The 15484-nt window shown below is 41.9% G+C and overlaps 1 protein-coding gene and 2 non-coding genes across 3 annotated transcripts; 2 read left to right on the forward strand and 1 right to left on the reverse strand.

Moving 5' to 3' along the window:
• Positions 1 to 25: 25 nt before the first annotated feature.
• Positions 26 to 13035, reverse strand: LOC109872997 (hepatic triacylglycerol lipase-like). The gene is made up of 9 exons (XM_031815776.1): positions 12680 to 13035; positions 12332 to 12339; positions 10972 to 11151; positions 10668 to 10785; positions 10289 to 10525; positions 9257 to 9496; positions 4882 to 4996; positions 2883 to 3098; positions 26 to 537 (listed from the first exon to the last, which is right to left on the reverse strand). The coding sequence occupies exons 1-9, from the start codon at positions 12768 to 12770 to the stop codon at positions 417 to 419; spliced, it is 1326 nt and encodes a 441-aa protein (XP_031671636.1). The 5' UTR covers positions 12771 to 13035; the 3' UTR covers positions 26 to 416.
• Positions 719 to 791, forward strand: trnar-acg (transfer RNA arginine (anticodon ACG)). Its single transcript has one exon. It is a non-coding gene; the product is annotated as a tRNA-Arg (tRNA).
• On the forward strand, positions 1250 to 1322 carry trnar-acg (transfer RNA arginine (anticodon ACG)). Its single transcript has one exon. It is a non-coding gene; the product is annotated as a tRNA-Arg (tRNA).
• Positions 13036 to 15484: the final 2449 nt, after the last annotated feature.

The raw sequence follows: 15484 nt of genomic DNA on the forward strand, positions 1-15484 counted from the left end.
TAAGTCATGGCAAAATGTGTAGAATTGTAGGATATTTTTTTATTTTTTTTATAGCAAAAATGTATCTCTGCCCTATAGCAAATGGGTAGAATTGCATGAAATTAGTTGTGAAACTGCATATATATATATATATATAGGGCTTGTGGCGCAATGGATATATATATATATATATAACTATGAAATTAGTTGTGAAACTGCATATATATTGCATTACATTTGTTATAAAATGTCAACATTTTCTTTCTGGCGCATGGCACAATGTGTAGAACTGCAGGAAATTAACTGTAAAAATAACATTTCCTCTCAGCTGTCAGCTGGCACTAAAGTGTTTTGCGGTGAGGAGGGGAGACACCAACCAAATCTAGTTTAGAGCCCCCCAAAAGCTAGAGCCGAACCTGCTGATCGAAGTATCCGACTCAAGACAAATGCGTTTTTCTTCTGCGCTGTTTTTGAGCATTTTCTTCACAGCGCACGAAGACATTCTCTTGCGATGGCCGAATGTATATTCCATCACTTGTCTGGGCACAAAAAGTCGTCCTAAAAACAGAGTTGTACATGATCAGGTGTGTTTCCGTCAGGGTCATTTCTGATGATGAAGCCTATTGTAATGTTCTGTAATAAAATGATTGGTTATAATTACCATAACAATCCGTCCGTCGCCAGGAAACTATATTTGACCAATGAGAGGAAAGCTACAGCGGCGCTACTTACAAGCAGTGGGCTTGTGGCGCAATGGATAACGCGTCTGACTACGGATCAGAAGATTCTAGGTTCGACTCCTGGCAAGCTCGTACATTTTGTGCATGTCTGTATATGTATGAAATTAGCGATATCTTGTGAATTTGTACTGAGTGTCTTTACCTATATCCACCATTAATGTATAGCTCATTTATACATCAGTAACGGTGATGCGGAATCAATGGGCGGATTCGATTATGCTGAGTCGCGGGGTTTCCGGTCTGTGACACATGACGTGAACGGGCAAAAGCGGTGAGGGAGAAGCGCCCTCTCAAATCGAACAGTGGCCGAATGTATATTCCATCACTTGTCTGGGCACAAAAAGTCGCCCTAAAAACAGAGTTGTACATGATCAGGTGTGTTTCCGTCAGGGTCATTTCTGATGATGAAGCCTATTGTAATGTTCTGTAATAAAATGATTGGTTATAATTACCATAACAATCCGTCCGTCGCCAGGAAACTATATTTGACCAATGAGAGGAAAGCTACAGCGGCGCTACTTACAAGCAGTGGGCTTGTGGCGCAATGGATAACGCGTCTGACTACGGATCAGAAGATTCTAGGTTCGACTCCTGGCAAGCTCGTACATTTTGTGCATGTCTGTATATGTATGAAATTAGCGATATCTTGTGAATTTGTACTGAGTGTCTTTACCTATATCCACCATTAATGTATAGCTCATTTATACATCAGTAACGGTGATGCGGAATCAATGGGCGGATTCGATTATGCTGAGTCGCGGGGTTTCCGGTCTGTGACACATGACGTGAAATGGCAAAAGCGGTGAGGGAGAAGCGCCCTCTCAAATCGAACAGTAGTCGAGTCTACGCTGCTCGATCATGTTGTCAACAAGGCAGCATGGTGCATCGTCCAGAACCATTCAACATAACTTTTCCATAAAATATATGTTCGAATTGTCTAAGTAGTTTTAATTGGGAAGGCAGATAAATAGTTTTCATAAAATAAAAAACAATCACTTTTGCAGGTGAAAACACTGAATCCTACTCATTACTCGACGTACTTAATTACGTCACTTTTGTTTTGAGCCGACTTCGGCGTTGGTTTTGAACGGGGTTCACGCCAGGGAGGCAGTCCGATTCCAATTTTCACCCGGTCAAAACACCCTTAACCGGGCGCCTGGTCCAGATTAATCGAATCCCCTCAATGTCCGCAAATTGGATGCGACCAATGACCATAATAACCAATCATATTGCCGTCTGCTACCAAGTATCCAGAATTGACCAATCAGAGGGTAGTTATGGTGTTTGTCAATCATTAGCATGTTTCTGGCGCTATGGGTAACGCGTCTGACTAAGGATCAGAAGATTATAGGTTCGACTTCTAGCATACTCGGTCATTTTGACTGAGATTTGAAAATCAGCGACACTTTTGTCAACGTGTGCTATATGCAACATCAACAGTTCGGATTAGGCGGAATCAAAGTTCAAAACTGTAACATGCGTTGAAATTCAAATTGAGGAGAAAAAGTACATCCACGATAGATAACTTTCATAATTCACACACCAGAGGGCGTAAATTGCCATTGAAATAGTACTTTTCGGAAATACTGTACTATAGGCCTCAAACAGACAAAAATGCTTGTACTGTGTGGTTCAGTATACTGCTGATATTGATCAACTCATAGTATACATGATTATTATGGTATTTTGTGGTGCTTGTTAGAAAGATTGATATTTATAGCACAGCATCTCAAGGGTGGAATGGAGCCTATACAGCCTTCTTAACCTTTAAGATTTATAATGTGCTCTTGCATGAAATAATTTACAACGTAATATGACATGTCTCTGCCGGTGTATACCCATTTGGATTACGTGCCTTTCACTAACTATCTATTTCATTATTTATATTGAATCTTGTTATATAACGAGGGCTGCCGTCAGCGTGCCGTATCACAATTAGTGTTACATAACCTTGCCATCCAGAGAAAGCTGAGCCCCTCTGGTAGTTCATAGCTGGGTGACTAACGAGCCAAACTGGCACGTTAGCAGACAGAGCTCTCAGTGTGTCCCCGCTCCCTTCTCACCTACCCACCCCCACACGCATTCCTCAACTGCCTTTATTGATCTTTATTAATGCAATTCAATCTCACACCATTCTTGCCCCCCAGAGGGATGGATACCCACCTATTTTGTGTCTCGCCTGCTTTGACACGGATTTTTCCCACGGTGAGCTTGGGCCTCATTCCCCCACTGCTCCAGGGGTTAAAGGTCTGCATCTTGCTCCACATATTGTTTACAACACTCCCCTCCCAGCGGAACTTCAGCATCATCAGGTCCCCAACATCTGAGTCCAGGGTGATCAGAAAGGTGTATGTCTTATTGCCTGAGATCTCCTCGATGCTGAGAGAAAGAGAGAGAGGTTAGAGAGTAGTACATTCACCTTGATGCACTTCCTCAGGTTTTTTCCCAAGTTTCTTTCACACATGGGCTGCAAGTAATGAACCTGAAAATCAGAAGAAGGGTTTCACTATTACATTGTTATTTATTAGCTGAAACAGCTCTGCATGTGAAATAACCATAGACTTGGGCAGCCTCTTTTATAAGGACATTCAGGGGTGGGGGTGAGGAAATACAGTATTTTCATTCCCCTCCAGAATTGTGACAGTAGGGAGGAAAAACCATGTGACTCTCTACTCTTAGTGTAGATGCACGTGAATCATTCATTAGGCAATATAGAGCAGAATGGGATCAAAATGTAGGTTGGCAGGGAGAGTGTTCCTTTGTGATGCACACACACACATCAATTATTGATATCTCCCTCTCCATTTATAGTCCTATTTCATTCAGAGGTATGAGCTGTTTCCATGTACTTCCATTACTGCTACCCTATGTTGTACAGGGACAGAGTGAGAGCTGACTGGATGCAGTCTCTAGTGAAAGTCTACAGACCCCTTGCACAGTCTTCACATGTAGCTGACTTTAAATTCAATCTTAAAAGGGATTCAATTAGATAGATCTACACAATCTAATTCTAGAAAATCCTCTAAATTAAAACAAAATGAAGATGTATCGATTGTCTTCACATCCCAGAGTTATTACTTGGTTGAAGCACCTTTGACAGCCGCTACAGCTGTGAATAATTTTTAATAAGATTCAACCAACCTTGCACAGCTCCTATGGCATCATATATATCCATAGTTATTTTGTAAAAATTGCTCAAGCTCAGTAAATTAGGACGGGAATCATTGATGGACAGAAATATTCAAACCTTGTCTCTGATTTTCAAGCAGATTTAAGTCAGGGCTGAGACTGGACCATTCAGGAACACTCAATATATATTGGTATTTTGGTGAGTTTTTGGCATTATCATTTGTGTAATTATCTAGCTGAAAAATACAACTCTATCCCAGGGTTAGGTCTTCAGAAGACTACGGTGGGTTTTCCTCTAACTTTTTATCTGGGGTTCACTCCTTTCATATTTCTTATGATCCTGACAAACTCCCAGTTCCTGCTGGTGACAAGCATACCCATAACATGATGCTGCCACCACAATACTTAAAATTACAGAGGGTTTCACTCTGTTTTATGTTGTATTTGATTTGACCCAAGCCTGTAGTTTTTAATTTAGTTATTTTATTTGCCGTGTTGTGTTGCAGTATTACTTAACGGCCTTGTTGCAAACAGAATGGATGTTTTTAGTGGAATTTTTAACACAAGCTTCCTTCTTTTCACTTTGTCATACAGGCCAGTAATGTGGAGTGAATGCAATGTTGTTGATTCTCTGTATTTTCAAGTATTGTGGCAGCATCATGTTATAGGTATGTTTGTCACCTGCAGGGACTGGGGAGTTTGTCAGGATCAAAAGATATATGAAAGGAGCAAAGCTCAGATAAAAAGTTAGCGGAAACCCTGTGTCAGTTTTCTGAATGTATAACATACAAATGTTACACAAATGTTAATGCCAAAGACACACCAGAATGGCTTTTCTAGAGGTGTTGAGCGTTCCTGGTCCAATCTACGTTCTAACTTAAATTTGCTTGAAAATCAGAGTCAAAGTTTAAATATTAGTGTCCATCAATGATTCCCAACCAAATTTACTGAGCTTGAGCAATTTAATAAAAAACAATAGACATATATTGCCCTAAGAGTTGTGCGAAGGGGCCTGGTGTGGTGTGATACTCACAAAGTGATGGGCATTTCAGGGCTGTCCTCCTTTGTCCCAGTGAGAGAGATGGTGAGAGTGGGCTCAGTCTTCTCTATCTGGTTGACAAATTGAATCCTGAACTGGTAGTGGTAGACTGCAGGGAGAATAAGAGAGGAGAAGTCAGGAAAGACGACATGGACAAGACATACCAAATATAAAAGTGCATAATATCTTCATCATCTCTAAACAATGTTTTCAAACTGAACCTATGTAGCTGCTCCAAAATACACTACCGTTCAAAAGTTTGGGGTCACTTAGAAATGTCCTTTAAAAAATTATCCATTAAAATAACATCAATTGATCAGAAATACAGTGTAGACATGGTTAATGTTGTAAATGACTATTGTATCTGGAAACGGCTGATTTTTAATGGAATATCTACATAGGCGTACAGAGGCACATTATCAGCAACCATCACTCCTGTGTTCCAATGGCACGTTGTGTTTGCTAATCCAAGCTTATCATTTTAAAAGTCTAATTCATCATTAGAAAACCCTTTTTCAAATATGTTACCACATCTGAAAACTGTTGTGCTTATTAAAGCAGCAATTAAACTGGACTTCTTTAGACTGTTGATTATCTGGAGCATCAGCATTTGTGGGTTTGATTACGGGCTCAAAAAAGTCAGAAACCAAGACCTTTCTTCTGAAACTCGTCAGTCTATTGTTGTTCTGAGAAATTAAGGCTATTCCATGCGAGAAATTGCCAAGAAACTTAAGATCTCGTACAACGCCGTATACTACTCCCTTCACTGAACAGCTCAAACTGTCTCTAACCAGAATAGAAAGAGGAGTGGGAGGTCCCGGTGCACAACTGTGCAAGAGGACAAGTACATTAGTGTGTCTAGTTTGAGAAACAGACGCCTCACAAGTCCTCAACTGGCAGCTTCATTAAATAGTATCCACAAAACACCAGTCTCAACGTCAACAGTGAAGAGGCGACTCCGGGATGCTGGCCTTCTAGGCAGAGTTACAAAGAAAAGCCATATCTCAGACTGGCCAATAAAAATAAAAGATTAAGATTTGCAAAAGAACATAGTCACTGGACAGATAACTCTGCCTAAGAAGCCCAGCGTCCCGGAGTCGCCTCTTCACTGTTGGCGTTGAGACTGGCCACCCCCCCCACTTTTGCCATGTCATGTGGATACCTGGACCACATATTAAGATGTGCCTTTTGTTAAATTAATCAGGTGATAAATGAAGCGCATGATGGGAGGACACACACTGACCTACCACATACCTGCTGAACTATCACATTACATACACAGGGGTTGTCTCTCCTCTAGTTCTAATCATCCCGTCAGGTTGGTTCAGGACTTTCTGGTTCAGGCCTTTCTGGTTCAGGCCCTGGAGAGGGAGTGGCCTGTCTCTGTGGTTACAGAGCCCCTCCCCCTGGCCATATACTCCTCCCCCAGAGACTAAATGCCTGTTGCACTGAGATACAAGACACACACACACACATTGCTACTGGCTACACCCCACCCACACACACACCCTCGGATGATCACGAACACATAGACACTTGTGGACTTACTGGCAGACACACACATAACCTACAACTCAGAAGATGGGGGAAGGGAGAGAGACTGTAGCAGCTATGGTAAGGAGTGTGTAGGTGAGGGAGAGGTCAGTGTGTGTGAAGGTGAGGGAGAGGAGTGCGCAGGTGTTGGGGAATACGTGCTGCGTCCTTCTTTACTGCTTCAGATGTAGATACTGAGAGAGGGGAGATAATACAGAGAGAAAGAGGAGGTTCTGCATGGTATGAGTGGCCTAGTCTTTCAGAGAGTTCACATCAGTCCCTGGTCCTCGCCTGCCTTCCACCAGCTCCTCGTCTGGGGAGCATGGCCCAAAGCCTTTCAGTCAGTCCCTGACCTGGGACGGAGTCTGGAGCGTCTGCTGACCCTCTAAGGGCTTTCCCTGGCTGAGGAGCAGGGGTCACTGCGGCTGGCGGCCGAGCCAATGAGACGGCTAGGCCGGGTGTGGGCTGATGACCTCACTGATGACGTCAGTGTGTGTCTGAACCTTGACCTCCTGGCGTCACTGGTCTACTCAAATGAAATCAAACTTTATTTGCCACACGCGACGATTAGAAGTGTAGACTTTACCGTGAAATACTTACAAGCCCTTAACCAACAGTGCAGTTCAAGAAGAAGAAAATATTTACGAAGTATGCTAAAATAAAAAGTAATAATAAAAAGTAACACAATAAGAGTAACAATAACGAGGCTATCTACAGGGGGCACCAGTACCGAGTCAGTGTGCAGGGGTACAGGCTAGTTGAGGTAATATGTACATGTAGGTGGGGGCGACGTGACTATTCATAGGTACCAAACAAACAGCGAGTAGCAGCAGTGTACAATGGGTGCAATGTTCAGCAGTATAATGGTACTCCCTCACTGATTTGCGCCTGCTCTGGTCACCTGACCCCCACTTCCTCAACCACTTCCTGCTCCGCCCATTGCCAGAGCAACCATTCCATCCCTTCTCCCTGTTTCCACAGAGCTTTGTTTATGACATCAGCTTCTGGGCGCCACCAGACAGGCAGGAGGCAGACTTTCATGCTCTAGTCAGAGAGGCCAGTAGAGAGACGGTAGAGGATGTTACACTCATAAACACTTACACGCCCCCTGACATAACACACACCTACACACACACTGACACACACACCTACACACAGATCAACACACACCCTGCCATAATACACACCAGCTATTGTTACAGACTCACCTACTGCTCACACACACATGCCCTCTGACACACACACGCACTCAAACTCCACACATACCTGCAAAGCCTGCTGTCCACACCCATGCATCTCACCGTCAGGTAGTGTCTGTCTGTGTATGTGAGAGATGAGTGCAGTGTGGTAATATGCTGTAGCAACACTTTCCAGACACTGAAGCTAGTGGTTGGTGTCAGGATGGTGTTGTTGTCAGGATGGTGTTGGTGCAGGATGTTGTTGGTGTCAGGATGGTGTTGATGTCAGGATGGTGTTGGTGTTAGGATGGTATTCGTGTCAGGATTGTATTGGTGTCAGGATAGGGTTGGTGTCTGGATGGTGTTGATGTCAGGATGGTGTTGTTGTCAGGATGGTGTTGGTGTCAGGATGGTGTTGGTGTCAGGATGGTGTTGGTGTCAGGATGGTGTTGGTGTCAGGATGTTGTTGGTGTCAGGATAGGGTTGGTGTCAGGATAGGGTTGGTGTCAGGATAGGGTTGGTGTCAGGATGGTGTTGGTGTCAGGATGGTGTTGGTGTCAGGATGGTGTTGGTGTCAGGATGGTGTTGGTGTCAGGATTGTGTTGGTGTCAGGATGTTGTTGGTGTCAGGATAGGGTTGGTGTCAGGATAGGGTTGGTGTCAGGATGGTGTTGGTGTCAGGATGGTGTTGGTGTCAGGATGGTGTTGGTGTCAGGATGGTGTTGGTGTCAGGATGGTGTTGGTGTCAGGATAGGGTTGATGTTGTTGGTGTCAGGATGGTGTTGATGTCGGTAGCAGATAGCCTAGTGGTTAGAGCGTTGGGCCAGTAACCGAAAGGTTGCTGGATAAAATCCCTGAGCTGACAAGGTAAACATCTGTTGTTCTGCTCCTGAACAAGGCAGTTAACCCACTGTTTCCCCAGTAGGCCTTCATTGTAAATAAGAATTTGTTCTTAACTGACTTGCCTCGTTAAATAAAGGTTAGAAAAGTGAAAAGGAGACTGGGATAGGACTTTAATTGGCATCAGAGGAGGAGAAGCTTTAAAGTGGCTGTTATTGGCTGTGCTCCACAGCAGATTAAGTCTTTTTCAATAAAGCCACAGTCTCAGATTTCTAAACTCCTGTCACTACAACCTTACCAAAGTTCCAGAGACTTTACCTCATCATATCAATCAATCAAATGTTTTTTATAAATCCCTTTTTACATCAGCAGCTTTCACAAAGTGCTTCTACAGATACCAAAAACTGTCCCCTTGATCTGAAATAGACCCTAGACCCTTATTTCCTAGTGAGACCTTGTCATGGCATATATTGATCAAAGTGTGTCCCAACTAATATGGTCTTTGCGTCAAACTAATATGGTCTTTGCATCAAACAATGTAACATGCCTACAATTCCCTGCTTGTCTCTTCCCATGAGACTTTATGGTGTTATTGACCAAGGACTCGTGTTCCAGAAAGCTCTTGTGCAAAATGTTATTCCTGGTTTTGTACAGTACAGTACAATGCCATGAAGTTAACATGTATTACTCTAGGCTCCTGCCTGTGCCAACTACACGCTTTCCTGCTTGTTAAGTTCTGACATTCTACAGTATTTCCTAAGTACATGGAAGAGTGGGTTTTGTCTGTAAGGGACATGGGACACCATTGTGTGCACTTACGTTTGTAGGGCATGTGAGAGCGGGTCTTGTGGTAGAGCTTCTTGCCGGCGACACTAACCCTCCTGACGTTATAGCCCAGTGTGTTGCATTTGTTCTTGCGGCAGTCCAGGCAGGTACCCTTCTCAAAGGCATTGTCATCACTGCATCTGTAGGCCAGGATCTGCTTGTCTTTGTTCAGAAGGGAGTCGATGAACAGGTAGACTGAACGCTCATGGGCACATTTCACTGTCTGCTCAAAACCTAGGAGAGAAAGAGTGGAAATGTGAGTGGAATTTCAAAAGGGGGCAGGTAATAAGACTGTAACACATATGAATTGAGCATTCAAACTTTGGACTCAAATGTTCCCCTTTGTGATCAGCTCACTGCATCATTCTAGCCCTGGTTAAACTAAACTGGGACTGAGGCTGTTCAGAACTGTATCTGTGCCAGCCTTCAATCTTTTCCCCTCCTCAGAATACAGACTATGCCTTAACAAGATCCTGATTATACTTTTTAGTTGGTCATTATTTGGGGATTACCCCCAAAGCAGATCTGTCATAATGTCCTGTCACTTCTCTGGGTAAAAAGCCTGTCAACCTCTTTATGTCTGTGAGCTGACTGATCTGAGACCTGTCTTCAGGCCTGCTTCTCCTGAGGAGATCTCGTCATAGCCTGGAGGCAGAATGCAGAGTGGACGGACAGGGCTGAGGGAGATGTATTTGGCTAATTAACTCATGAGGATGACAGATAATGTGCTTCTGTCTTTCATGTAAGAAAAAAAACAGTTTTTGATTGAATCCCCCGAAATCCCACTACCACTTATTTCTGACTATTGGGAATTCTATTCATATTCAGCAGAGCAGCGTGAATATAAGATGAGGCACTGCTTTCACACAATACTGCTTTATTATTTTAGTTTGTGCCTCTCTGCAAGGTAAATGGTAATGGTTTACTTTGATCAAAAATAGCTCTTCTCCTTAATATACCCTACCAATACTTTTCTAAATGCCAAATGACTCTCCCCTCCCCACTCCACCACTGTGACAGACTCACCATTGATTCCATGCAAGGCAATATGTTCCATTAAGCTCTGGAAAGGGTGGCATCCTGGTTGGAAGTCACCACCGTTGGGGTAGAAGTCAACATGTGCCACAGCCTGCTTGATGCCCACACTCAGCCCCATGCGTTCTTGAGTGTAGGCGTGGATGGCATCCACAAGTAGGACATCATCAGGGGACAGTCTGTCTGATGCTGCCATGCCCTCAAACATGGGACCTGCTGGATCCAGACCTGTACAAAGAAACACAAAGGATCTCAGGCTTTTCACCAGAGTGCCATTAGACTTGGATACTTCTATAAGAATTGTACTCAAATGCATTATTTAGCCAGGAAATGGTGTTACAAAATATTTACAGAGAGTAGAAAACCTCACCAGTGATTTGTCCAATATTCCCACGCCCTCCCAGGTAGCTTCCAGCAAATCCAGAGACGTGAGCACCAAGACTGTATCCAATCAGATGAACTTTCTCTGCAGGAAACTGGTAAAACTCCTGACACACAAAGATTGTTATTATTTTAGTGTTGATGTGAAAAGGAGGGGATGATGTGACATTAACATCTTTTGTAGGAGACATATTATATCTCCTAAAGAGGTTGTCTTATCATTTCTGTCACACAAACAGTACTTTGCAATGACAGTCCTTGTTGAACACGCTGAACACTTTCCTGACTCTCACCTGCAGCCACTGTAGCAGGAATGTTACGTCCTTCCCCACTGCCCTAGTGTTCTGGGCTGCGTTAGGGTAGTTCATATTGGCCTGTAAAAGCCAATCAGTAACGATCACATTGACATCTCCAAGACTGGTCTTCAGAGCAGAAGCAAGAATGGGCACCCAGCTCTCCATCAGAGCATTTATCTTGGAAAAAGAGAAACGGGTTTTAGTCTCATTTGAAGGGTTGCAAAGGGAGGGTATCTTACTGGAATCCTTCTAAGTTTAACAGTAAACACAGAATTGATAACTTTCAAGGTTTTTGGGGGAATTTTATCATATGATATCTAGTGGCCTTTTTGGGTTCTCCAGATCATCACACGTGTACCTAATCATTTCTGGCCCTCTACGTGGCCTCATCACATGTCAAATATATCAAAAATAATCAAATACCATAGTTTTAAAATAAAAAATAGAATGACAAAGCTGTAAAACTTTATCATAAATATAAACCATCAATTTAGTGAATACCATTGGTGTTTAATATGAGGGTTTCAGCATGAAATATCCTTTATTTTTTATTTTTTATACACTTGTATTTATTTTAGTATGTCAATATGTATTTTGTCACCAAACTTGTAGCAGTTGTGAAAAGGTAAATAGTTGGAAGAGTTGCAGAGGTAATTGAAAATAATGGCACTGCTGAGTAGTCGCTTTTCTTAATTATATTTCTTAACATTTTTATCTTGAAACATAACCACTAGAAACTCATGGATAATATGGACACAGACATAAAAAATGTATTCTATATATAGCTGAAGTCGGAAGTTTACACCTTAGCCAAATACATTTAAACTCAGTTTTTCACAACTTGTGACTAGAATCTGTGTATTCCTTGTCTAGTTTGACCATGAGTGGACACTAGACTAGAGACACTTCCAATATAAAGTATAACGTTGTGTGGTGATGCTGTAATCCAGCTTCCATTTGTAATTGCAAGAAATATGAGTTGGGAAACAGTCCTTAGAGATGGTAGATTTTTTTTGTTCATACAACTGACTGTATTTTTTGTATATTTTATATTAATATTAATCTTTTATACCTATTTTTTTTAAATATTTGTTTATATTTTATATGCAGTGTTTGTTTTATTTTCGCCAAACTCTCCCTCCACATTGTTGTCACTTCAGCCACAACAGTGATAGTATTGTAGTAGATCCTTCACAACAGTAATATATTTTACATCTAACTAGCACTGTTAGTATCTCCATTCTCAGAATTGGTCATTTCACAGTCACCAAAAACTGTAATAATCTAAAATGAAAAAATATATTAAAAAATAAAACATTTTCCTTAAAGTATCATTTCTTTAGAATACTAACGTTACTGTCCCCACTACAACAAAAATACTTAAATATGTGTCATTTTGTCCTTGAAACATGTAATTTAAATACTGTAGAATTCCATTCATTCCTATGGAGGACTGCTCCTACTGGGGAGTGTCAACATGGCCAACCGGGTGCTACAAAGCCTCTCAATGGCCACTACACAGCATCAGCAATCCAGAGTTTATATACATCAATTGTTTCCACCCAGGGGCAGCAAATATAGTTAAGTACCTCTTTGTATTTTATAAAGTATGGCCTGTAGTCTTTATAGTAAGGCTTAAAAATATTTTTGATTAACATCCAACCCAGGTTTGAAGTTCCTTATAAGTGACAAATCAGACACTCACCTGTTCCACTTCCCTTGATTCTTCTGGCATCACCCAGGTGATAAGTGAGCAGCAGGCAGCACAGGACTCTGAGCACCTGGACCAAAGCCATGGTGTCGACACAGACTCCCAGGTAATCCTACATACACACACACTTCAGGTGGAGAGCACAGCAGCTGAATAAGGCGAATAGAAGAGGGGAGTTGGAATTATTTAAGCAGAGTGTGAACTGGAGGTGAGACCCTCACTGAAGACATATGCAGGGGGTGATTCATGAAGTCAGGGTGGGCTTGAGAAGAGAGTAAAGAGCACTCAGAGTAGGAAAAAGTAGGAGCAGGGGCACCTGGGAAAGGGAGACAAGTCAGGTCCTGATTGGCTGTCGTCCCGGATTGCAAAAGTGCAGAGGTGGGTGTTGGGTGGGTGGAAGAATGGGCTGATTGTCAGACGGTTTTGTAGCAGAGAGCAAAGATCCTGGATGAACCCAAGCTTTTGTTAGTGTTAACCATGCCTGTTATTGTTAACCATACCTGTTAGTGTTTCCTCAGTTTACTGGAACCTTCTGGAAAAAAAAATCTTCATTTGTCAGTTCTATCTCATCCTCCATTGTCTTAGTTTGAATCAATATCTCTTTCAACTTCTGTTTGCTTTGTGTCTGTGCTTATCTAAATCACTATGGTTATGGTTATTTCAGTTATGCTAAATGTCATAATACTTAAGGTATCTGATCTGGGTCTAAAATCTGCCGAATTGCCAAAATGGTATCAGTTTCAAAGAAATCATACTAACACTCATATATTTTGTCTGTTCCACTTTACAATGTACTCTGTCTCAACTTACCTGAGTATTTACCTCAGTATTTGCAGATCCTGGAAGTTGGGCTCATGGTGTACTTTATTCCGCTCTGTCTTGGTCCAATTTGTCTTGGTCCAATGCCAGTACACATCCCACTGGGCACAAACTGGTTGAATCAACTTTGTTCCAACGTCATTTGTGAAGTGGAATCTGTGTAAAATGTATTGGATTTGCAAAAGGTTTTGTTTTGAGGGTGAAATTTCAACCAAAGGATAATGTCATCATGTTAATACTTGAGATGTGTCTTCAACTTGATTGGAGTCCACCTGTGGTAAATTCACTTGATTGGACATGGTTTGGAAAGGCACACACCTGTCTATATAAGGTCCCACAGTTGACAGTGCATGTCAGAGCAAAAACCAAGCCATGAGACAACTATCTCTGCAGCACTCCACCAATCAGGCCTTTATAATCGAGTTGCCAGATGGAAGCCACTCTTAACCAAAAGGCAAATGACAGCCCGCTTGGAGTTACCAAAAGGCACCTAAAGGACTCTCAGATCATGAGAAAAAAGATCTCTACGGTGAAGCATGGTGGTGGCAGCATCATGCTGTGGGGATGTTTTTCAACGGCAGGGACTGGGAGACTAGTCAGGGTCATGGGAAAGATGAACGGAGTAAAGTATGGAGAGATCCTTGATGAGGAGCGCTCCAGAGTGGTCTGGACCTCAGACTGGGGCGAAGGTTCACCCTGCAACAGGACAACGACACTAAGCACACAGCCAAGACAACACAGGAGTGGCTTCGGGACAGGTCTCTGAATGTGCTTGAGTGACCCAGCCAGAGCCCGGACTTGAACCCGAACAAACATCTCTGGAGAGTCCTGAAAATAGCTGTACAGCAACGTTCCCCATCCAACCTGACAGAGCTTGAGAGGATCTGCAAAGAATGAAACTCTCCAAATACAGGTGTGCCAAGTTTGTAGCGTAATACCTAAGAAGACGCAAAGCTAATCGCTGTCAAAGGTGCTTCAACAAAGTACTGAGTAAAGGGTCTGAATACTTATGTAAATATAATATTTAAGTATTTAATTTTTTACAAATTTGTAAACATTTCTAAAAACCTGTTTTTGCTTTATCACTATGGGGTATTGTGTGTAGACTGATGATGTAAAAAAAACGATAGAATACATTTCAGAATAAGGCTGTAAAGTAACAAAATGTGGAAAAAATCAAGGGGTGTGAATACTTTCCGAATGCACTGTAGGCCTAGAGTTTCAAGCTTTGGTTTATTTCTGAATTACTTAAGTTAATAATGTTGGATTCATGTCTCATCTCAACCAAACATCAAAGTTTAAAGAAAAGGACTAAATCAAACTTTATTTAACGTGCAATAAAAAAAGGCTGATTTTATTTAGTCCTATTCTTTAACTTAGATTTTTGGTTGAGATGGAGACGTGAATCCAACATATCAATTATTAACATGTAGACAAACTGTAAAGCCTAACTAAGTCAGTGGCACCGATAGAACATTTTCCAAGCAGAAGATACATCTCCTTCAAATGTTGATGTTTGGTTGCGTTGTCATCCAAACACAATTCAATATGACTTTTGTAATATGGTAAATAGCCTAAAGTTAAGGCATCTTACAAACTAATGTAACAGTATTTATTCAATCTTAAAATGAGTAACACATCCATGGCCTCATTTTAAAGTTACTGTAACTATAAATGTCTTCTTATGTAATCATAGAAAACATGCATGTTCAAGATCCCAGCTCTGTGGAGATCTTCACAATTGCTGTAACAATTACTGTAATAATCTGCCCAAAGTCTCGAATGTCATTTATCACTTGCAACATGTTTAGTTAATGTCATCTTAACTGCAATCCAGGACATTTGTTTGTGCTATTAGATGATGCACAGTGATAACACATTAAAACCTCTACGGGATTGGTGTACCCCCGCAGGTAGTTGAGCTAACTTGCGCTAATGCGATTAGCATCACGTTGTAAGTAACAACAACATTTCCCAGGA

The sequence above is a fragment of the Oncorhynchus kisutch genome, linkage group LG3, assembly GCF_002021735.2.
Source record: "Oncorhynchus kisutch isolate 150728-3 linkage group LG3, Okis_V2, whole genome shotgun sequence".
NCBI lineage: Eukaryota > Metazoa > Chordata > Actinopteri > Salmoniformes > Salmonidae > Oncorhynchus > Oncorhynchus kisutch.

Coding starts and splice junctions, on each gene's coding strand:
- LOC109872997 (XM_031815776.1), bottom strand. CDS start 12,770: ATGGCTTTGGTCCAGGTGCTCAGAGTCCTGTGCTGCCTGCTGCTCACT. Junction 10,786..10,971: donor TCCTGCTACAGTGGCTGCAG/GTGAGAGTCAGG, acceptor TTTGTGTGTCAG/GAGTTTTACCAGTTTCCTGC. Junction 9,497..10,288: donor TGCCTTGCATGGAATCAATG/GTGAGTCTGTCA, acceptor TTTCTCTCCTAG/GTTTTGAGCAGACAGTGAAA.